The following is a 23,981-nucleotide window of genomic DNA, read 5'->3' as shown; positions in this document are numbered from 1 at the left end:
GATTTAAAGATCTATATTTTTTGAATGCAAATACCTTTCAATATTTGAAGTATGCCCAATAACCAAAATAACCTAAAGAATAGTAGCATGTTGATATCTATTTACATCTGAACGATGACGGTTCAGGAGGAGACAAAAGGATTTTTCTCCTCCTGCCTTTTGAGTTACTGCTTTAAGCTTTAAAAAGACAACATTCTAAGCCACGACATCTCATAGAAGAAGATTTGCAAAAAATTGAGTGTTTTCCTCTGCGGCTTTGCCATATGCATCCACTGGCATGATCTTAGAGCTGGGCCTTTGGTGCAACATTTACCTCTGAACCACACTCCGAGTTCAAGCCCAAGTTAATCACTGTTGCATGATGGAGAATACAAATTCTCCTGCTTCAGTGACGATAATAGTTGCAATTAAGTGAAGATGCTTGCTGTCTGTCTCTAACACATGTGGGTCATGAATTATTCATGCTGAACAACTAAGAGAAGAAAAGCTGTGTGGAAAAATAAAAAAAAATGTTGTTTTCTTTTAAACCTCTTTAAAAACCAACTGAAAAGGGAGTGTGGAAAAAAGACCCGGAGGAGCCAGAAGTACTGCAGATAAATCCATGGGCTTGCTTGGATTGCACTACAAGTGGTGTGGGGCCAAAGTGTTTGTGGGGCTCCGGTGGTTTTTCAGCCAATAAATCCTCTACACAGATTTAATCCAGTCAGATGTGGAGCAGGAGAGGCACACTGAAGGATGTACGGCCATTACTCAGCAGCCCACATCAGACACAGAAGCCAAGGATCCGTTTGTCCTTACCTCGATGGTTTTAGAAAGACTTAGACAGGACAGGGAGAGAAGGGAGAAAATCATGCTGTGAGAATATTTGGTTGAAATCTCTAAGGTAGTTATGCCATAATGGGCTGTTATTTTTTAGAAGTGTTTAAATTTTTGGAAACCTCATTTGTTTCCTAGACTGACCTGAACAGATCTCTATACATTTTATTACTTAACATTTCATAGTAATTTGAACAATGGAACATTAATTAATTAATTAGGTTTAGATTTAATTGGTAAGGTCATTGATCATATATTTTAAAATAACTAATCTGCTATTCAGACCCATGTTTGAGTGGTTTTAGTAAGACCTCTTTCTTTTCGCCAGTTTGTCTTTTGCTATTCCCGCACGACAGAGAAAAAAACAAAAACAAATAGAAGAACGTCGCAAAAGTTGTTTGCAGGATCTTGTTCAAGATTTTCATCAAATTTGAAGTTGAAATTCCCCCAGTTATCCAAGACACATGCGCCATCTGCTGCCCAACCTTTGTAATTGCCACAGTGTGATTCTTGATATTACTTCATTCATCAGTTCACAGTATCTTTGTTTTGTTTTTTCAATGGTGGTCAAATTTCAGCCGGTGTTCTTCTCAGTGAAGTAATTCAGATCTAGGACCAGAGCACAGTTTGTTCTTTCTGTCTTTATTTAGTTTGTTTCTTTATGAATGACAACATACATGTTAACCCACTGCCTCCATGTATAGATATATAATTATATAATCTAACATTTGAATCAAAACAAAGAGCATGCATGTCTTTCAAATTTAAGGTAGACTTTTACAAACATGCTAGAGCTCCTGAGCAAATCTAAAAGCATGTTCTCTAAAATGAAACATAAATCAACAGTGTAAAAGCAGGTTTGTTCATGTGTAAATAAGCATAGAAATATAAAAACAGCTGAAGCAGCTGGGGTAAAATTCTCACTTTGTAAATCATGACTTTCTCTTTAAGCCAGGATATATATATATATATATATATATATATATATATATATATATATATATATATATATATATATATATATATATATATATATATATATATATATATATATATATATATATATATACACAAACCTACAAGAGTAGGTTTACTACTTTTAGGTTTTTTCACTATTTTATGTTACATCAAAATATTCATGCATTCCAAAACCATATGTTACTTAGAAACCTTGAATACTTTCATTAGATCGATAAGGGATGCATTTGCCACGGTATTTGATCAGATTTTTTAACATTGCAATGATCAGGGTGTGCAAATACATTTATGCTGTTGAATTTTGGACATAGTCTTAAAATACCTCAGACAGAAGACAAGTTTTAAAGATTAAGTTAATGTCATACTATATTAGATTTAAGATTTAAAGAAAATCTGAACTCTCAATATAAATTTTCTTTTTTGGTTCTCTTACAAATTTCTTTTAATCCAAAAATTTAAGCAGACTTCAAATATACATCGACAGGAATTTATCTTCACTTTAGAAGCAATTCTACGTGTTATCTATAGGGGGCAGTAGCGTATTTTTGTCTTGTGTTGTTCCTCATCAGAGGAAGATAACGTTAGCACAGGGGTCCTTATTAGCTTAGGAGCTAGCTAGCGTCAGCCGGTTTGAGCCTGAGCATCCTTCTAGAAAAGCTCCACTTAAAGTAAAAAAAAAAAAAAAAAAAAAAAAAAAGACACGGACTGTACTGATCGTTTCGCTGTTAACGTAAACCCCGGCAAAGAAAAATCTCTTTGAAGACAAAGAGAATAAAGGTATGGAATGGTTGCTGTTTATATCAAATAGCTATTTCATCTGATTTTCGAGAAATAAGTCTTTTGTCATGCTTTACTCGAGACGGCTGCAAAAAAAAAAAAAAAACCCGAGTGGGTCGCTGCGTCCCGACAGGGTCTTTGTTTTCATGGGTAAAACTTAACGTCATGGGGCAACAATTACCTTCACAAGAACCACTCAGATACTTTATAATTCGTGTAAAAGGCAGTTTTAAGTGACATTAGCTGGGCTTCGGGCTTTGCCTGCATATCGTTAAGGAACATGCTAGTATAGGCTAACAATGGGACCATGGTCGAAGCTAGGTTAAACTGATTTAGACGACGTTGTCTCAGAACCAGAAAGTCCGCATTTTCAAATTAAAACTGTGGACGTAGAATGTGTAACATCCTAATAAAACGCTGCTTGGATCTGTCCGTAAAATGTTTACAAGTTAAGTTGAAGAACACAACTTTAAATCGCAGGCCTAGATTTTAATTTTGTTGCTCGGTGTTGTTTTTTTTTCTTCTATTTTCATGCGCTATTATTGAGAAAAAAGATCGCGGTAGCATTCCGAGAATAACGGCTTTAACTGCTGCTTTCCTCGTGTAGGGCATACTATAGATGGGTTTAAGTCGAGGTAAAATGTTCATTTTTTTCAGATTAGACAAAATAAGAACATAAGAAATAAAAGCCCCCCATTATTCCAGATTATATTTAGACATTAATAATTGCTATGAAAATTAAATTAAGCTAATCTGTTTGGAAAATTACTCAGTAATTCTCAGCCCTGCAGCAGGTTGAGCTAACGTCAGTCTGCAGTGTCTTCCTGAGGAAATAAAAGTCTACAGATACGAACCACATTTCACCCTTACAGAAAGCTGCACACATACCATACATTACGGCGGTTATGTATTTTATTTTAACGTTGGTGCATATCAAAAACATTTTTATTTAAAGGCGAAATAAAATACAGTTTCAATTATACCAAGATCATTTATGTAGGATAAAATAAACCAGCTACAGCATTTAAAAACCAGATTCTGAGGTAACTTATGTACGTCTTTGGAATTAATATAAAAAATATGATCCCACATTTTTATAAAAGTAGACCTTTCTTAGCCTAATTAAGCATGTCCTCATGTAACAAATTAGTTGATTTCTGCATTATGGGTGCTTGAATTCAGTAACTAACAAGCAATCTGGTTGATTTATATTGTGCATCTTCAAAGACTGTTCATTAGCAGGATAGAAATTATTTAATATCTTCTAAACTGCAACCGGTAAAAAGACTGTCAGTTGGTGATAGTTGATCATTCTGACGTCTACATTTGTAAAAAAAAAAATCTCTGGTGTTATTCTGGAAACATGGAGCCACATGGAAGTCGTTTCAGACAACAGTAGCTGCATTAGGAAAAATTCAAATGCTAATTAACTTCCAACAAAAATGTTTTCTAAAAGTACTTTAATCTTCTTGAAGATGTATGCAATATTTGGTACAGCGACATCATAACACTGACAACTGCACTTTAACACAATTGCTCCTATTCATTAAATGGTTGATCAATGTTTTGAGAACTATTAGTCTAAGTCATTCATATTATGGATACATTAAAAGCCATACATAACACAGCAGTAGAGACATTATAGAACACCCGCCCCTATTTTCTTTTTCGGTTTAATTTTTCCCTTAAGATGCCTTCAGCAGCGGTTGGCAACAATGCTGTCCAGTGTGCCATTCCAGACTTGGGAAATGGAAGTCATTCTGAGGCCATGAAGCAGTTTCTTGGTGTTATCGACAAAAAGGTCCGGAATATGGAAAAGAAAAAGGTACATGAGCAAAATGTTTACATTGAGGTTTTTGAATCTTTCTCTGTTTTGGCACTGATTTTTGTCGGTGTGTGTGTGTGTGCGTGTGTGTCCGTGGGGGTGTTTCACTAGATGTCACAAGTTCCTGCTTGAGATCATTAAGTGGATGACTATTTTTATGATTAAATTTCAGAAAGAATGTTGTAAACTGTATTTATCTAAAGTTGTTTTTATGGCAAGAAAAAAAAACAATGCTATTTTATATAACTAAAAAAGATGCAAACAATGAAATATTTTTAAATGAACAAGAAGACCAGTTCTTCTATCTACACTTTTGAATCCATGTTTTGGATTTCATTTTGACATTTTTATTTAATGATTTTTTTTTCAGTCTAAACTGGATGACTATCAGGCCAGAAAGAATAAGGGAGAAAGACTGAATCAGGATCAGCTGGTGAGATGGGAAACTGGCAGCTAACTTCATATGCAGCATTGTATTAATGCAAGCAATGTAACAATTTTGAATTTTGTTTCCTGGATGTTTCCAAAGGAAGCCTTGTCGAAGTATCAAGAGATCATCAATAACCTTGAATTTGCTCGAGAACTGCAGAAGAGCTTCCTGGCTTTGGGCCAAGAGGTTAGTCAGACCTTTTCTGGAAAGTTTGACCAAACCTCAATAATTGTTTATTTTAAAGGAGTTTGATGCTATCAGACATCTCCAAGGTAACATTAAGAAGCTGTTTCATAAAACTACTAATTTATTAAACCGTGAAGAGAGAAAAGAATGTCTGCTCTTGGTTCAAACTTTCTGCGTGATGGCCTCTGTGCCAGCCGTACTGGAAATTTTCTCCTTTTACAATTTTCTTGCAACATAAAATGCACCAAAACGCCTCTGTGTATGTTTAGGTCCAAAAGGCAGTGAAAAAATCTGCACGGCGAGAGCAGCTTCAGCGGGAGGAAATGGAACAGAGGCGGTTGAAGACGGTTTTGGAGCTTCAGTATTTGTTGGACCAGCTAGGGGAGGACGGCGTGCGACAGGACCTTAAAAGACCAGATTCCTCTGGCTCCCCTCTACTCACAGATGCTGACCTTGCATCTTTTGATGAGTTTTATAAACTGGTGGGTCCTGACAGGAACTGTGATATCAGGTATGTGAATGTTGATAAATAATTTTCTTCATTAGGTTGTGCAAGTGTGTTTCAGAAACCAGAATATTATTAGAAAGTTAACTTATTTTTGTTATTGAAGAAGAAAAATTAAAATGAGAGTATGCAGATTCATTAGACGCTAATTGATATATTTTAAAAGTTTATTTCAGGCCATTTTGATGATTGTGACTTGCAGTTAATAGAAATCCAATCCTTTAATGCTGGCCTTTAGCTCGTCTATGCTGCTAGGAGTTTACATCAGGAGAGTTTGTTGGCCAGTCAAACACAGTGATGTTATAGGTTTTTACACAGGTATTGATACTGCTGGCAGGTGCCAAGTTCTGCTAGAAAAAGAAAATCACAATCTCCACAATGCTTATCATCATCATAATCATTATTGGAGGGAACCAGGAAATGTTTTCTATGTGTAATGGCTCTTGAAGCTCATACATCACATCTCCTAAAACTCTTTAATTCCCTTTGCTTCTCAAAACTTTCTTGTTCATCTTTTTTTGCTACTTTTCTTTCCACTCGACTTTGGATTAATATGCATGGATTGATTCCTGATGATCGACGTAAAATCCTATTTTGTTGTAAGAAATTAATTTTTTTATTGGTCAGTAATGCTTGTATTTTCCAAGAAGCCGAGTTTGGGGATTTCATTCGATGTAATCATTAAAATGAACGGAAATAAACAATTTAAATGTGCCACTATGTATATAATGTATCTTTAAAATGCGACCTTCAACTGACATAATGAAATACTTACATTTTTGAAGACACTCTTATTCTTTGAGGTGCCTCTATATGCAGATATTTTTCTTATCTGTGTTGCTCATCTTTTCATAATTTTAAAATTAAATGTCAAATATCCTTCACATCACCCTGAATCATTATTTCCAGATTGACTGACCAGTATGAAGAGGCCTCACAGCACTTGTGGTCTCTCCTTGAGGGTCGAGACAAGTCTGTGGCGGGAACCACATGTAAGTAGGTTTTTAAAGTGTTGAAACAAATATCGTAAGTTATTGTACATTTACAGCACAAACATTTGGCCAATCCACTGCCTTTATTTCTTAAAGCAGTAACCCAGTCTAGTGTTGAGAACTCAGTGAAAAAAAATATTGTCAGTCAGGCTGTGTTTGACATACAGTATATGTCACTTCACAATGAATAAAGAACTTTATCACTAAAATCAATCCCTCTCATCTTTGTTCCAGACAAGTCACTGAGGGAGACTCTGGACAAACTACTGGTCAGTGGTTACTTTGACAGAGCAGAATCTAAACAGAACGGAGCTTGTGAGACAGAAGAGAAACCAGAAGAGCAGGCTGTTGTGAATGAAACAACGGTTACCGGGGAGCAGCCACCTGAACCTGGTAAAAACTTACTAATTTGCTTATTAAATTATTAGTGTGTATTTACTTGGGTGTAGTAACTCTTCAAATGTGTTTCTTTCCAGAAGGACCAAATAATGAAAACTACACAGAGCCTGTCCAAGTGGAAACCACAGAGGTTGTCAGGCTTTATTATGCAGTGCATTAAAAGCTGTGGATCATTGGTTATTAATGTGTATATATATATATATGTATATATATATATATTTATTATACGTTTAAATTAAATAGTCGTCCTTTGTGTCAGTTTTTTAACAGACAGTTTGTTCCAGAAACTACATACAGTAACACTGACAAAGACCAAGTGGAGGAGTGGAGTGTGGAGGCTCAGGTATCCTCACTGCACTCATCAGTGGCACCAAATACTCTGTATTGTCAAACGTACTGAGATGGTTGAACTTAAGTCATATCCCATTCTTAATATATAGGCTTTAGTCTTCAAGGAATCAACTTAATAAGGTTTACGATTGAGTTTATAGCAGTATTTCACCTTCTCTTATAAGACATCATTTGTGAGGTCAGACAGTGATGTTGGTCTGGTTCCCAGTTCCCAATCTGGTTTATCATGAAGTTGCCATTATCAGGGTTTCACTCAAGGTCCGCCTTCAAAAACATTCTCATCCATGTCCCTATCACTGCTGCTCAGTCATCTTCTAAATGGGAGGAACCATGTTCCCCACGTATCCTCAAGCATTAATGTTTTTTTAACATGTAGCATTAGCTGAGACTAAGGATCCAAGCCCCGACAATCATTCCCACACACAATGCTTGGCAACATAGTGTACTTAACTGATCTTGTATTCTTTAATATCCCTGTTTCTGTTGATAGATGAATTCCCTCCAGCACCACCCGCCTGCGCAGCTGGCTTCTGAGCCCACCATGGCTGTGAACCAAGCTGCTCCCTCTCCTACCACTGACCCTGTGGTCAGAAAGCAGGCGGTGCAAGATCTGATGGCCCAAATGCAAGGAACTTACAACTTCATGCAGGTTAGAACAATCTCACACAGCTTTCTGCAGATGTCAGGACTCCTCTTGGTCTGAATAATGTTGCGAAATACTTCAAGGTACAGCATTAAAAATTAGTATTTCTGCTTCCAGTGTCAACACGTTTATAAACAGATAATTATTTCAAAATTTTACCAGCTGTAAAATTGGGTAAATTGAATAGTAGAATCAGGGGTAAAGGGGAAAAAAGTTATTTCTGGCAGAATTGGCTCCAGATTACAACCTTATTTAAAATTTCATACAGCTTTCTTCAGAAAACTGTACAGTCTTATAAAACAGCAGAATGTCTGCTTAAACTCTGGCATAGCTTAGAACAGCTGTCTCCAACCCCCGAGCCGCTAACCAGTACCAGTCCGTGGACCAATTCATACCGGGCCGTGCAAGAAATAATTAAATATTTCTGTTTTATGTATTATTTGTATCTGGAGGATCTTTTATTTTGAAAATCCTTTAAACGGATCCTCTCAGTTACGTCTTGCGCACCAACATTGAGCCCACAAGCAGCAAAATGAGTAAGAAACAGATCAGATGTCTTTGGAAAGTTTCTTTGCGACGGGGAAAAGGCCCAGAGAAGAGACAGGAGAATGGATTTATCCCGGTAGCTGACTCCCACATTCCAAGCCCACTCTGCATGACGAGCGGCGACCGGTTTGCTAATGAGGCAATGAAGCTTCAAACTGCTTTGCCACGTAGAGACCAAGCACCCTGAGCATAAGCAACACTTCGGGAGTCATTGTCTCCCAGATGGGACCGTCTCTTTGCAGAGAAACAAACTCAGGGCTCCCATTAGTCTTATCGGGAGTTAAAATTTTCACCAAAGTAAAACATTCGTTTTTGTTGCGTATCTGTGTTTCGAAGGGATATGTATACGTTACCATAGCAACTAGGGTCAGAGAGCGCTAGGGCAATGGTTGAGGAGTAGAACTTGTAAGTTTTAGATCTGGTTCACATGGCACAATTTTAGAATTGTCGGCCAATTTCTATTTGCTGCACTATGATTTGGTAGGTGAGTTATGTCTTTTCGTAGTTAACATTTTTAACTGAATAAACATTCATGTTTATTCAGCACATGATTACTTTCCGCATATCATCTCTGATGTCCATCGGACTCTCTGCTGCGCCATGTCAGCTGCTTGGGATTCCTCTCAATGCTTATGTCACCGTGCTTTCTGATTGGCCATCTGTCACATTCAACAGGTTGCGTTCTCGCTCCCAGTCAGGGAAAACCCCACAGGCTGCGATAGTCGGACCAAGAAAATCCAACATGTTGAATATCCCCGATTTTAGATTGAAGCGGTCCAGACGTTCTACGTAACACACCACACACTGCAGGACGTTGTACGATTGTCGTAAAGGGAAAATCGGGGCAAAAAAAAAAGGGCTTTAGCAGGAACACCAACATGCAGAAGCCTTATCCGACGGTTCACCCCACTCCCCACCCGGGCCGCTGTAAAATTGCCAAGTCTTGAACGGTCCGCGGTGATAAAAAGGTTGGGGATCACTGACTTCTCCAAAATATGAGCCTTAAAAACTCAGAGAATGTCTTGCTAATGTAAATTGCGTAGGTCGGAACCTTAAATTATGATGGTGTTGATATAAACTGTATTGTTGTAGCTCTAAGTCTGATTAAAGCGTGTTTGCATTGTCAGGACTCCATGTTGGAGTTTGACGGCCAGGCTCTGGACCCAGCCATCGTGTCTGCCCAGCCAATGAAAGCTCTGCAGACGGTTGACCTGCAGCAGATGGGTGGCCCTTCAAGTGAGTGATCCTAAAGGTGCAATAACACACTGGGTTATGGATAGCTTTTAAGAATGTACCCTTTTTATTTCCTCTTTTGTAGTCCACTCAGAACCCAGACTTCCTCAGACAAGTACTGTATCTGGACCACAGGAATCCTCCCAAGTAAGTGCAGGAAAAGCCCAGCTGAAGGTTAAACACTTAGTTCTTTTTAGTTGCCTGAAAGCATCAGTCAGTAAGTATTGAGATATATTTTAGGGATGACGAAGATGGTATTTCTTATCATCTGTGTTGTACAGAGTCATTTGAATATTGTATGGAAATAGCTGGAAGCTTTTAGTGTAATGATCGCAGCTCCCATGGCATCCGCTGACCTTTTTCATATTCCTTGTTTCCTTGCCTTTCAAATTTCCTCCTCCCTGCCTTCCCAGACCTCTATGTCTCTGTCATCTGAACAGTCTTCTGCCCCATGTTCCCTGTCTACCGCCTTCCCACCTGTCTCCAAACATATCCACTCCGGAGGCATCAATGTGAACGCAGCACCTTTCCAGTCAGTGCAAGCGGTATGCTTTGGGTTAATTTAAGCAGCAAATGCATTTGGACTTCAATAAATTCTACTGAAAACGTTGGATTGTGTCCAATTTAAGGTTTAGTCAGGGCCAGTGAAGAACATTTCAGGCCAGTAAACAAGCTTCATTTCCTAAAACAAAACCAAATGCTTAATTATCGTGTGACATCCTGACAGGAAACTGTTTTAACCCTTTCTGGATTCACAGATCTTCAGCGAGAATTATACCGTGTGTATGTAAGCGAATAGATTTGAGATTTTTATATTGTCATTTCAGGTATTTAATATGAATGCACCTGTACCTCCACCCACTGACGGCCAAGCAGATGCACTGAAGCAATCCAGCCAATTTCCTGGTGGCTATGGCCAGGGCTTTACCAGCCAGTCAGAGAACACTGTAGAGCAGCCGGAAATGCCACAGGAAAGATTACAGTCAGGTGAGAGAGCACCCAGTATATTAAAGAGCATTTTACTGCAGCAATCATAAGATGGAGAAGGTAGCTTTAATATTTTAAAGTATGTAAGCTAGCCTGCTTTAGTGACCCATCTATTAGTTCATTACAGACTTCTGAGATGTTCTTAACTCTCTTATCAGTTGTTGGTGGATTCCAGCCTCAAGATCAGGTCATGCCATCAACAGTAAGTCATGATGATCCCTCTGCAGGGTCAGGGTTCGGGCCGTCCAGCCAGTCGTTTTACAGCAGCAGAGGTGCACCCAGGGGTGGACCCAGAAACACCCGTGGCATTATGAATGGATACCGGGGCTCCTCAAATGGATTTAGAGGTACCACAGTCAAACTGTGTCAGAGTTGGAACAATTGTGGTTTTAATTACAGCACTCATTGCATCTGATCACATTGACTTCTGTAATCAGGTGGTTATGAAGGATACCGTGCTCCGTTTTCAAATGCTCCTTCCAGCAGTGGTTATGGCCAAACCCAATTTAACACATCTCGGGACTATTCCAACAGCAGCTACCAGCGTGTAAGACATGACTTCACTTCCAAAAACCTAATCAGTGTTTTTCTGTCGCATGAGCTGGCTAACTTCTGTTTACCTACATTCATCCTTCCAGGAGGGATATCAGCAAGGCTACAAGCGGGGAACTGCCCAAGGATCAAGAGGCCTGTCCCGGGCCAACGCTCAAGCAATGCGATCCTAAAGGATCAAAAGAACCGTCCTGTTGCGCCACGTTAAAACATTCAGGATTTTTGAATGTGTTTGCCCAAGCTCACTTTTCTAACATTTAAGTTCTGATGGTTAATTTCATTTCAGGTTTTTAACTCCCGCCCTACTTATTAATCAGCCTGCTGACATTTAGATCCTCTAAATGTTCTTACTCAACATGCTCAAGTTCACCACATGTAGGACTCTCAGAGAGTCTGTGTCATGTAAAACTACAAATAGATGTTCCTGTAAACTTGAAAGAGTTCATTAATTTATTTTTTTTACAAAGTAAATGCAAAAAATTACCCTGCCACTGTCGATCTGAGTTCATGGGAATGGTTTTCTTGTACCATACTGTTGACGCTTCTCCCTTTTGATCCAATAATTTTCATAAGCATTTTTTTCCCCCCTTTTTTTAACCCACTGTTCTGTTGCGCCGTAACCCATTTGTACACTGATGTTATTGGTTAAGACTGTTTCAATAAAGCTGTATCCTATAAAGCTGTGCTTAGTATTTAGTATTTTTAACTCGATAAATTATGTTGCCCTGAACTGTGAGCTTGATTGATGCCAAAAATATTTGAATGAGCCTCTATCGAAGGATGGATAAATACATCACTGGATAAAAAAAAAAGGCCAACAGGAGAGGGAATAAATTCTGGAAATATATTTTCCTCCTCATACTTTGTATAGACCTTGAGAATACTTGCGTTCTGTTCCTTTCCACAGCAATAAGTCCCGTATTATACAATAAGAGTCACTATCAAGCAAGAATGATAAAAGGTAAACAGTTTTATTATCTTGAGCTGAATCTGTAGCATTGCCACATGACTTGTATGGAGCAGCAGGCATTCAGAAACCCGACCTGTATATTCTGTGCAGTATTCGAAAGAACATGACAAAAAAAAAATCATAAGCAAGGATGGAGTATGAAGTAACAAATCTGTCTTTACCTCAATAAGATGTATCATTGCTAAATTAAACATTCTCCAAAAAAAAAGAAGCATCAAATGGGAAAAACCAAGTATAATTGGTGAAACAGCAGACTGGATATCGCACCAACTTAGCCAAACAAGCAGCCTTTAAAAAAAATGTTTATATATGTAAATTTAAACCAAATAAAATTCCACTTCCAGACAAAACTAATTCCTTCTGTTTGCAATATCATTAAAATTAACACATAATTATGGTAAACAACCTGTACACCTAAACTTCTTAAAATCTTTCTTAAATTAACAATTGTTCAATTTTACAAACATGGTACATACACATTTAAGTATAACCAGCTGTATTCAAAATAGTTACTATTCTTATTCTATGCGACTAATAAATTTGTTAATACAAAAATCCTTCCAGGAGCATGCAGTAACTGTTTCCCTCCATGATGCTCAAGGGCACTTTGCCTGGATGGTCTTCCATGCTTCAACACACCTGAACTGAGTTAGTGGATAATTGAAAGGCCTCTGCAGAACCAGGTGAGACTGATCGAAGCAGTGACACAGGTAGTGCAGCTGATCAAATAACAAAAACATACTTAGCAATAAATCAAATGGAGATTTTGCAAGATTTTAAAGTTGTTCTCTCACTCTTACATTTATTTCTAGCACAGTTAACTGAACAAAAAAATTACTAAAAAAGAAATCAAACAGCAGCTGCAGGGTGACTTGAAGATGACCAGCATTATGTGACATTGTTTAGGGCAGTAAACTTTTAACGACAATCTTCCCTTCACAGAAATATATATTTTCTAGATGGATCTGTCACAAATCAGATCAATGCATTAAAATGTACTTGCTTTTGAAATGAATATGTTCAGATTTCAGCTCTTTTGTTTTTCTTTCTGAACTTATCTGTAGAAAATCTTAAAAATGTTTTTTTTTATCTAAAGTTGGGAGGGTAGCCTAAAAGGCGATGCAAGAACAACAGAGAGAAGCTAAGAATGAATTTTTATATTTTAAAGCTCTTTAAAACCGTTACTGCACAAATCGAAGAAACTCCTCAATCAATTGTGACTGTATAGTCCACTGCATGCCAAAGCCACAGAAGAGACTTAAACACTGCTCTATATGGATGGTAAATATTCTTATTTCTTTGCACTTCACTAGAATAATTATCAATACAGATCATTGGTGGGTCATTTTCAATTCTGTTCATATAATCTGAAGATTGCTGCTATAAAATGTGTATCGGGGATAACAGATCTGATATATGCCAATCTTCATTTGTATTTAAAAACCTAAATGCTGGTTGTACCTGTTAAAGTGGTCTTAGGATCGAGGGACATCGCCCCTCTCTAAGTATGAGTTTAAGTACAGCGAAAGTCCGGTGTTGATTTTTTGTTTTGACACCGTTATGCCAGGTTATGCTGGCCTTGTGCAACATCCTGCTGGTTTGGCAGTTCACCGTGATGAGCCTGGGGTTGTCCTTGCTGAGGTAAGTCTTGATTGTGATGCTCTTGTGGCGTGTCCTGATGGTGTTGGGGTGTCTCCTGATGTCCTGGCGGGTGGGCTTCTTGATCAGGGTGCAGCTGGTTGTCAGCTGCATGGACCTCAGCGACGGCGTTTCCTTCGACTGCGACATGAAAAACAGTTTTATATTCGCTGCTAAGGCAGGACATTTCAACAACAACAAAAAAAGTGCAATCAATACTTACCGTGAATGTCTGGAGGAGGATCTACTTTCTCTGACTTCAGTCGTTCCATATGTTCAACAGCCTGGAAAGAGTTTTGATTAGACTTTCTAATATTTGGAAATTGGAAAGTATATTGTTATTAGTAACAATAATGTTAAAAACAACATATGAAGATATAATGATAAAAAAAATTGCCATAGGGAAGATTATTTAAATTGTTCAAACTTTTCCTGTAATAATTGCACTCCAGAAATATCCAATTTGGAATGCTCTATTGTAACCGGCAAGAAACTATTTGTACCCTCTCTTTATCAGAAATTGTTGTTTTAAAATGGTTAGTTTTCTGGGGTATGTTTTTAATAAGGTTGCAGCAATTCCAGAGACTTATTGGTAGCTAGCTTTATCCATGTTCTTCTGAACAAAACATAGCTAATCATATCCTTAACATAGAGGTTTTTACTTTGTCATTATTTACATTCAAGAATGATTTCGTTAGCAAGCTTAGCGTGTGTTAGCAAGCAGGTAATTAGCTAAAACTGGTAGCAATTGCTAACTATGACAAATCCCACCATCCTCATTGCAACTCATTTTTTCACCAACATGGAACCCAGGTGTAGGGGATTTTCTCAGACTCTGTATCCACTCCTTACCTGCTGGAGTTCAACTTTCTGTGCATTCAGCTGCTCCTGCTGTCGTTCCAGCTCCTCTCTCTGTTTTTGAAGATCAACAGTCCTCTGATTGAGGTCCTGTTCTTGCTGAGCCAGATGCTCCTCGAACTCTCTCATCTCCTCATCTGTATAAGCCTGATTCTGCTCCAGAGTCTGACCAAAAATACAGTAGGAAATCATTTCAACAGGTATGCATGTATGTTTGTGCTAATCGTTTTAGGAATAAGTACCTGCTTAATATTGCGACAGCCTCATGCTGTTTCTTACCTCCCAGCTATCTGGCTCCAGGAATTCCTTTTTCTTTGTAGCAACCAGAAACTCATCTAAAGACACCAACCTGTCTTTGTTGGAATCCACCTATACCAGAAAGTTAGAACAGTGAGCATTTCAGGTCAGACTCGTTTCAAACGACAAGCTCATGGCATTGGGTTGAAAATCAACACACAGACATCAAAAAAGAGGTAGACATAATTAACTTTGCCCATTAATATAAGCAGCCCAAACTTTATCATAGGGCTCCATAATGTTATGCTGCCACTTCATTAGGTACAGCCATTCAATTGGTTGTTGCCACAAACAGTGAATCAGCCAATCACAGGGCAGCAACTCGGTGAAAAGAGACATGTGTGGTCTTAAAGTAGATGGGATACAACAGCAGAGGATCACACCAGGTTCCACTTCCATCTGCACCAGAAACGACACTATAACGCACAAAGACTTGCTAAAACATTAGATAATAGCTTAAAGAAATGTCAACGTAATCATGTAAAACTTTTTAATTTTAAATCACAATTAATTACTTTTATGTTTTTTTTTAATAGCTTGCTGAATCTATGCCACAAAGAATTAAAGCTGTTTGGAAAGAAAGAGGGTCTAAGCCAGTATGAGCATAGAAAAGAAGAAAAAACTTTTAAAATAAAATTGATGACCTCGTTCATAACATGCTCTCTCATCCGCAGCCTCTCCTCTTCCATCTCCACCATATCATCCTCTTCATTGGTGGGGTCATAGATTTTTTCCAGCTGAAATGATACAGTGAGACAGATTGTATTAAATCAGTCACTGAAAAGTAACATTTTTATATGCTGTGGCTTTACCTCCTTGGTGAACAATGCTTCAAGCTCTTGTTCATCGAAGAAACCATCTCCATTAGTATCTGCATTTAAAGGGAATAAAATGAAAGAAATGTATGCAAATTCTTATATTTGATTAAAAAAAAAACAGAAATGGCATTAAATGAAAGGCTGATAATCCTATTTTACGAAGTGATTGCTGGTGAAAGGTTACCATGCAGGTTGAAAAAGGTCTTTGGATCAAAGTCCTCAGGGTCTAATCCATCAGCTTCCTCCCAAACCTCTTTTAGTTGATTTTGGCTGCCCTACATTATGACATTAAAACATAGCTCAGTTTATTTAGAACCATGTTGCAGACAGAAAAATAATTAATCAACTGTGTGAACACCATACTTTAATTGTAAAGCTTAAATCTTAAAACTAGAATATTGCAACGTGCTATCAGCTTTTTATGCTTCTCCGGTCAATGCCACTCACTGGGTGGTTGACTTTAGGGTGATCCGCATGCTTCTTCTTCATCTCCTCATAGTGGTCCTCTTCTTTCTTTCTCTGCTCCTCATCCAGAGTTTTCAGGTGCTCCTGCCTGTCGTGCTCCTTCATCATCTCATACCTCTTAAAGTCCTCATGCCTCTCTTTGTCGAAGTTTTCCAGATCACTCGTTGCCTGTAAGCATTTGAAAACATTTAGAGAGGTTAAAAATGTAACTTTTTAAATGCAGCATAGGCTCCCTTAGCAGTTGATGACCGTGACATGTGTGGTTTAGCCATCTAGTCTACAACGAATACTTGTATTCCTATTTTGTATTTCTTGTTGAGATTTCCTGAACAATTTATTATATTTCAACCATGCCATCTTTGACATGTTGACTTTTGGAAATAAACCTTGAAAATCAGATGTATCTGATTGCAAATCAAAATATATAATTAAAAACAGAATGTTTTTGTGCAACAACTTACTTTGAAGATATCTACTCTAAGGTGGATCTTTAGATAAGGTAAATAAGGTAAAGGTGAGTTATGTGACACAGGCAGTAGGGCAAACTGTAACAAGCAGCAGGTATGCACAGATAAGAGAGTTGTTTTTCACAGTTTCAGTAATTTGACTCAAGAGTGACAACGAAAGTGTGTGTGAGGCTGTTCAATTCTGACTCTGAAGAAGATGGTTTTAGTGAACAGAAGGAAAAGGAAGATGGCAATCTATGACTTTTCCTGGTAGGCTACTGAAGCCACATTACAGGCACTGTTTGGAAAAATCATTTACCTTATGTATTTGTGTATATTACCTTTATACATTTCATTAAAAGGTAAAAAAAAAGTTTTTCCATGTAAATATCTCATTTTACCAACTGGACACCTGCTGCAGCTAACAGACTAGTGCAGGCCATATATGTAAATTTTTTGAAACGCTGGAAGTTTATAATGTTAGTGGATGTATTTAGTCATTTTATTTTGTTGGTGGGTATATCCAAGTCAACTCCATAATTCGGAAATTATGGTACTGTATGATTTATGTTCTATATGTGTGAGAAAATATTAGAGGGGCAGATATTACCGATTTAATGAGCCGATCCAGATCTTCAACTTCAAAGGTGTGTGGGTTCATGTGGTTCAGATGCTCAAACTGCTTGAGGAGAGCCTGGTGGTCCACAGCTATGTCTGTTCAAAAGATAAATGTTTCAATATTTAAAATCAAGACAAAATATAAACACATTTCCCAACAATAAGAATAAATATTTTAAGGATGTAGCATTCAATTTAAAATGTAAGAGCATAAAAGTGATGTACAGTTTTGCTGAACCTCCTACCATTTCCTCCTTCCAGATCATGCTTGGCTTTAAGCAGAGTCCTCAGTCGGTTTACTTCCTGCCTTTTCAATTCATCTAGTTTTGTTCTGACATGATGGCTGACAAAGTCCAGTTCTTGAGCCAGCTTGCCTTGCTAAGAAAAAATCAAGGAAACCAGGAAGGACAGATGTTTCTCTGAGGAAGCATGTCTTAACACATTATAGATAATTTTGCTTCTAAATATGAGTTTAACAAAGTGGTGGTGTTACATTGCATTTTCAAAGCATTATAACAGTATAACAGCCAAGCAAGAGATACACAGCCTACCTTAATGTCTTCCATGTCTGTATTGTGCAGCTTTTCTCTGAAATGCTGATCTTTCTCAAGAAAATCAATGACTTCCCTGAGATAGCGGTCATAGTGGAGTCCAGTGTCCTGTAAAATGTAACAAAGTCGACGGTTAAATCTCTAACCAAACCAATACCGATTATATTCACTGCACAGGGACCCATTACTTTTCTAATATTACTTTGTGTCATAAAGTAACAGATTATTTAAAAACTGGGTGAACTAACTACTGTTAACTATGTTTTGCTTACATTTACAAGAAAAGAGGGCTCTGCCATGGCTTCAACATAATTACACATTAATTAACGTCTATGTTTTCATGGTGGTGCTGGTTGTGTATGAGTCGTGTGAATTTTTACCACACTGGCTGGTGGCTCATCAGGCTTCTTCTCTGCCTCTTTTACTTTTGTCTTGTCGATGCCGATGGGAACAGCCTGTAGGTGCTGAAGCTGTACCAGCAGCAGAACCCAGCCGGTGAGAAGAGCCCGGCTCCAGCACATCTGGGCATAAACATAAACACACATATTAAAATATTAGCCTGAATTAATTCACATATTTAATCTTTGGACTACACAATTCAAATTAAAATCCTCCTGTCCCTGTGTGTACATTTTAGTAAGTATGTTTCGAAGCTTGCCTTTATATTGGTGGCTAATTATAAACTACAGGAAGCTGTTGGTGGTAGCTTTAGCTGCCCCTTTCAAATTTGGCATTAAAAAACAAATTAGGAACTAGTTTAACGTTGCCTTGATGGTCCGAGCCTCACGGCTTACAGTAATAAACGTGTCAAAGAGACTTCAGAGTAATGCTATTGGATTAACTAACACGGACCACTGTCATGTCATTAAATACTCACTTTAATGTGAACCCTATCCACCATCTGCTCTGCTGCCCTGTCGTTACTACCGCTCAGCTGGACCTGCGTCCGTGGCTAACTGGCTAGTCAGCATGCTAGGTTGTGCGGCAGTTAGCATTACCCTTATTGGCTACTTCTGTGGAAATGAACAGCAGGTTGCGTTGCGTGGAATAGTACGTGGCGACATGAAGGCAGAACAGGTGGGCGTTCCTGCAAGTGGGGGGGGGAATCCAGGAAGCAAAATTAACTTTTTATGTTTTACTATTCTTTGACATAAAATGATGGTGGTTCTAATTCCAATAATTATGTTCAGTAACGTTTTATACTTGGTTTAAACACGTATTTCTCCACTTCAGTTACTCATATTAACTGAACATATTTTAGTAAAATACGTTCTTTCATAGTAGTGCATTAACTGACAGGATTTGTATCACTGAACATAATAACAGTGTAAATGGGGGAGCTTTGTGGCTTTAAATTATTATTAGCATTATTGTTGTTTTCTAATCAGGTTTTAGTGTCACCAGGTCATTTACAAGGTGTGAGTGTTGAAAACGGCATTATTTGCTTTGCTTATTCCAAAAATAACTTCTGTGTGCAGAATCCCACAAACTGCAATGCGGTCCAAGCTTTCACTCAGCTTAAGAATCAGCTCTCTGTGATTAATGGGTCCAAGTCCAACTCTGTAGTTCTGCTCAGTGGCCTCTTGGGGAAACCTGACATGAAACCTTGTGTCTCTGCTTACAGATGAGCAGACTTCTCACAGCTGAATTATTATCCTCTGGCCAATGAAAGTAAAAGATATGAAGTTCTACATTATCTTTGTTTTTTTACATTGACTTGAATTTATATACTTTAACTTGGCAACCAATTGGGTAAAGTTTGTAATCATGTTGTGTTATTTTAAGAAATTCTGTCTTTAATTGTCTGTAACAGATTTTGATACAGTTGATCACATCCCAAGTTAATATATAAATATATCTATATTTAAGAATTTAGCAAAGCTTAGCATGTAAGTATGCTGTATCTCCAGAAGAGGGCGGAATTGTGCTTAATTTATCTTACTCTATAATTCTAATGCTTCAAGCTGTTCTAAAGACATGTATGCTAGAAATAGGAACAACGTTTTCTTCAAAACAAAATTTTTTATTTTTCTGTTACTTTGTTTAATTAAGAGTCTTACTACAACTATGTAAAGCCATGTTTTGTTGATTTTGTGGCAAATAAAAATATGGTCTCCTCTTCCCCTACAGTTTCTAGCAGCATGACTGGCACAGCTCAGATAAAGCTTGGCACTTAGTTTTATAGATATTATATTTCTACTAAAATTGTGACTGCTGATGTAAAAAAAAAAAAAAAAAAAAAGAAATCCAAAATTACTATTTGTGAGCCTTGGCAGGCACAGCAAGATAATAAATCTAGTTTCTCTCTGGATGAGTGAGCTTATGACTAAATGTAACATTCCTGCCCTGTAGATGTCAGTATAATAGTTCAGTGAGCTGGGAGGTAATTAATCAATGTCTTAAGATCATAACCAAATTAAAAATGAGAGAAAGCTCTATAGAGTATGACGCTGATCAGCACTTCTTCTTTTTTCCTCAACAGCTATATACTGATTAAATGTGCTGCAGACCAAAAAAGGAAGATTACTGTTAAAATATTGCACTTGTGCTGGTAATTTACATGCTTTTTAAAACTCTCTCATTTGGGAAGCATTTCTTACACTGTTGACATTAAGGGACACTTTAAATGTGAGCATCTCAGAGAAGACGGTAATGATTTTCGATGAAAGGTTGTGCCAGATGAATTAGAAGCCAAACAAGCTGAAGAACATTACAAAGTGAGATTAAAGAAATCTTTGTTTTGTTTTCTGCTCTGCACCTCCACTAAGCTGTGATTCAGCGGGAAGAGACTCTCTGAGGGGAAGACAATAACATTGAGTCACCTTGCTGCATTGTGAACCTCTGGCAGCCCAGAGGCAGGATTCAGCAGCAGAGAATCCACTGCAGATCTGCACTGGACTGAGCAGCAACTGCATGTGTGTGTGTGTGTGTGTATATGTATTTTCTATGAGTAGATTAGTATGTCCAAATGAAGGTCTGTATGGTGAAACGATGATAAATCATAACAAGGTCAAATAACAGCAACTGAGTACAGCAATGACATGATTACACTGCAGTATACAGTGTAACCGTCCTGCTGCTACCCTTCATGTCGCAGACAACTTGAGGGATGGGCATCTAATTTTGCAAATGCAAAAATGTAATGCTGATTATTTCATTATTTCAGCTTCAGACTACAAAAGTTTTTAGTTTATGCAAAGCTTTTCTGTTTTTAGGTTGACCCACTGTAACAATGCAGAGCACTGCATGCAGAGCACTAAAATGCAGTAAATTTTCTCATCCAATCTGCTGCACTTATGCGGTGCTGCTTTGACATGTCATATTAGGAACACAATGTATGCTTTACCCTCTTTCTTATAAGTTATGACTGAGAAGTAGGTTATACAATTATATTGCATATACATGTGTATCCTGTCATCTGTGGCATGGTCTGGGATTATAGCTGGTAAATAAATTGAAATGAAGAATATATTAGAGTAATTACAATATCATCAAAAATTAATACATGTATTCTATAGATTAATAGCATAATGTGATATTTTTCAGGGTTTTTTTCAGTTTCATTTGATTATGATTTTCAGCTAATGGTAAACCCAAATGTGATTAATCTAAAAACATAGAATATTATAATAGACCAATGCAAAAACGTGTATTTTATGATTAAACAGAAATTTTGTGTTATGACACAATTATAGAGAGGACAACAGCAGCCATTAGCAGACACCTGGTTGAACTGCATGTCTGCTGAACTTACCATACAAACTACTTCTCAGGCCAGCGTTCCTAAAACAGTGATTGTAAATGGCAAAATAGGGAAGTATAGTTGTGATGACATGCTGAAATAGGATTGTTGAAAAGGGTAGGAGCTTCTCAAAGTGACAGAAGCCAATTTCAAGTCATCAGATACACCTATGATACAAAGTCAAATTTTGTTTTATTTTTCATACAGTATTTTCATAGCAAATGACTGTAACAGTTACTAGGATTTGCTATAAAATAGCACTAAGGGTCTGGAAAATACATAACGCCTCCCAACCTCTCTAGTGAGCTGATTTCTCAGGCACACAAAGAAATGTTTAATCTCCCATTATCTTTGAGGAACAGAGCCATAAACCACTCTGTAGCATTTCAGCAAAGCCAACGTAAAAGTGAATCATAAATCAAATATTTATAGTGTTGTTGATCTCTTTTCTGACCCCATTTTCCCATCAAAAGACGCTCAAAGTTTAATAGAATCAACATTCTACAGAAAACCCATGACACCCAGAGACGAGACAATGTTTCAACTCTTTCTATGACTGACAAATCAATAGGATGCAATGAAATGATATTACCCAGCGGGAACTATTATCTATTAATTTCAAATATATGATTTATTCCCAGTAAAAGAGCTTTTTTATGATGATGTAACACTTTGCCACCGGTCTCTTGAAGCTCAGTAAAATAACTCTTGTGACACTATACCCTGACATTGAACACTGGCTTCCCAGCCCTGAAGTGCAATTTATTGACAGAAGTGCTAAATTGAGCAGGCCTGTTTGATGCAGTGTAAGCAGTATTTTAATGTGTCATGGTCAGACAAGTCCTCTGTCCTTAAGGCATGACTGCAGCAAAGGCAGTTTGAAGCAGGCAAATTATTAGTCCTCCATACAACTGCTGTAAGAACACACACTTGAGAAAATAGTTTCACTAAACACAGATATGCTTCTGACTCCACACAACTTTGGCAGATGATGGGCAACAAGGCCTTATGCTACATCTAGATTTTCCGGCTTTCTTACTAAAGTATTCTGAACGTGCACATAAAATATTTAGGTGGTATGTTACACTGGGTCCATAGTTTTATTTTGATGATTATGGCTTACATGTAGCGAAAGCCTAAAAGTAAGTATCTCAGAAAACAATGATATTGTGAAAAAGTTAAATACTGGAAATTTATGAGTCCTTAATCAGCCACTTAACTCACTTAATTTTCTGAGCCTGTAAATGGTCTCTCGGTCTGGGTTAGTAGCCTACACACTCTCAGGGAAGACAGCTGACTTCACAGATGTCTAGAACAAGTCAATGACAGTCATTATTGGAGGGGAAGTCACAAAAGGCCATTACCAAAGAAGCTGAATTTTCAGAGTGCTAATGTTTCTTCTAAAGGTAAATAAAGCATTAATCAGAGAAGAAGGAGGAGGAGAAGCATTTTATCTCTGGAGGAACTGCAGAGATCCACAGCTCATGTGTGGGGGAATCTATTGGCAAGACAACCGTTAGTTGTGCATATAAATTTGGTCTTGATAGAAAAGTGCAAAGACTGTTGCAAGAAAGTCATAAAAAGCCCAGTTTGCAGTGTTCTACACGCCACAAGGGGAACACAGCAAACTAGCTTTTGGCTTACATGCAATGTGTGCTGGAAAACTACAGCGTCCATGCGATGGAACATGGCAGTGGTAGCATCGTAATGTGGAAATGATATTATTAAGCAAATACAGAGAAGATGGGGAGTTGAACGGAATGTGTATGGAGCTAAATATAAGACAAATATATATATATACATATATAAAATAAATAAAAATAAAATAGACAATGTGGAACTGTTTGTTTTCATGTTAAAAGTACAGCCATACAATAAATCCAACTGAGAATCTTTGGAAAGACTTTAAAATACATTTTCTTTCCATCCAATGTGACTGATCGATTTTGCAAAGACCAGACAAAAACAAGTATTTGTTGTATAGACGTGCAATGCTGGTGGAGACACAGAAACACAACTGTAATTGCAGTAAAAAGTGGTTGAATCAAGTTTGATTCGGGGGGCATTAATACATTTGCATGACACTCGTTTCAAATTTTTGTTTGCAAAAATTTAAAAAAACAATGTTTCCTTTTCCTCCCACTTCCCAACTACTATGCGTGTTGTGTTTGTCACGTCACAAATAAAATACGCTGCTGTTCGTGGTTGTAATGTAACAAAAATCCAACAACAGCACAAAGAGTTTCAGCACTTTAGCAATATCGGACTTTCTAAATATTTTTACCTGGATGAACTTAATCTTCCAGACCTTTGCTTTGTGAACAAACAGCTGGGAGGACGGCGCTCTTTGGTGGTGGT

At 37.6% G+C, this 23,981-nt stretch overlaps 2 protein-coding genes across 9 annotated transcripts; one reads left to right on the top strand and one right to left on the bottom strand.

Moving 5' to 3' along the window:
* The first annotated feature begins 2,405 nt into the window (after positions 1-2,405).
* Positions 2,406-11,899, top strand: LOC102233603 (caprin-1-like). Of its 8 annotated transcripts, none has more exons than XM_023332194.1 (17): positions 2,406-2,571; positions 4,262-4,396; positions 4,767-4,829; positions 4,926-5,012; positions 5,282-5,523; positions 6,427-6,509; positions 6,744-6,902; positions 6,986-7,041; positions 7,168-7,251; positions 7,750-7,908; positions 9,576-9,684; positions 9,767-9,828; positions 10,095-10,226; positions 10,509-10,668; positions 10,896-11,015; positions 11,106-11,215; positions 11,307-11,899. In XM_023332194.1, exons 2-17 carry the CDS (start codon positions 4,262-4,264, stop codon positions 11,391-11,393), a joined length of 1,848 nt encoding a protein of 615 aa, XP_023187962.1. In that variant the 5' UTR covers positions 2,406-2,571; the 3' UTR covers positions 11,394-11,899. The 8 variants fall into 8 exon arrangements, with proteins under 8 accessions (XP_023187962.1, XP_023187961.1, XP_023187960.1 ...); XM_023332193.1 differs by having other exon boundaries at positions 2,407-2,571; positions 6,989-7,038; positions 10,827-11,015; XM_023332192.1 differs by having other exon boundaries at positions 2,407-2,571; positions 6,989-7,041; positions 10,827-11,015.
* A 273-nt stretch (positions 11,900-12,172) lies between these two features.
* LOC102233346 (nucleobindin-2-like) lies at positions 12,173-18,878 on the bottom strand. The gene is made up of 13 exons (XM_005805575.2): positions 18,759-18,878; positions 18,262-18,402; positions 17,882-17,989; positions 17,576-17,708; positions 17,323-17,426; positions 16,249-16,434; positions 15,986-16,076; positions 15,796-15,854; positions 15,628-15,720; positions 14,966-15,055; positions 14,681-14,851; positions 14,052-14,112; positions 12,173-13,969 (listed from the first exon to the last, which is right to left on the bottom strand). Exons 1-13 carry the CDS (start codon positions 18,780-18,782, stop codon positions 13,749-13,751), a joined length of 1,482 nt encoding a protein of 493 aa, XP_005805632.1. The 5' UTR covers positions 18,783-18,878; the 3' UTR covers positions 12,173-13,748.
* Positions 18,879-23,981: the final 5,103 nt, after the last annotated feature.

This window comes from Xiphophorus maculatus, chromosome 4 (assembly GCF_002775205.1).
Source record: "Xiphophorus maculatus strain JP 163 A chromosome 4, X_maculatus-5.0-male, whole genome shotgun sequence".
In the NCBI taxonomy this organism is placed as follows: Eukaryota; Metazoa; Chordata; class Actinopteri; order Cyprinodontiformes; family Poeciliidae; genus Xiphophorus; species Xiphophorus maculatus.
Note: the sequence above shows the minus strand (reverse complement) of the source record. Positions and strands in the feature narration are given on the sequence as shown.

Coding starts and splice junctions, on each gene's coding strand:
- LOC102233603 (XM_023332191.1), top strand. CDS start 4,262: ATGCCTTCAGCAGCGGTTGGCAACAATGCTGTCCAGTGTGCCATTCCA. Junction 4,830..4,925: donor GACTGAATCAGGATCAGCTG/GTGAGATGGGAA, acceptor ATGTTTCCAAAG/GAAGCCTTGTCGAAGTATCA. Junction 10,669..10,826: donor ACAGGAAAGATTACAGTCAG/GTGAGAGAGCAC, acceptor CTCTCTTATCAG/TTGTTGGTGGATTCCAGCCT.
- LOC102233346 (XM_005805575.2), bottom strand. CDS start 18,782: ATGGTGGATAGGGTTCACATTAAA. Junction 17,990..18,261: donor ATGAGCCACCAGCCAGTGTG/GTAAAAATTCAC, acceptor TACATTTTACAG/GACACTGGACTCCACTATGA. Junction 15,855..15,985: donor GACCTTTTTCAACCTGCATG/GTAACCTTTCAC, acceptor CTTTAAATGCAG/ATACTAATGGAGATGGTTTC.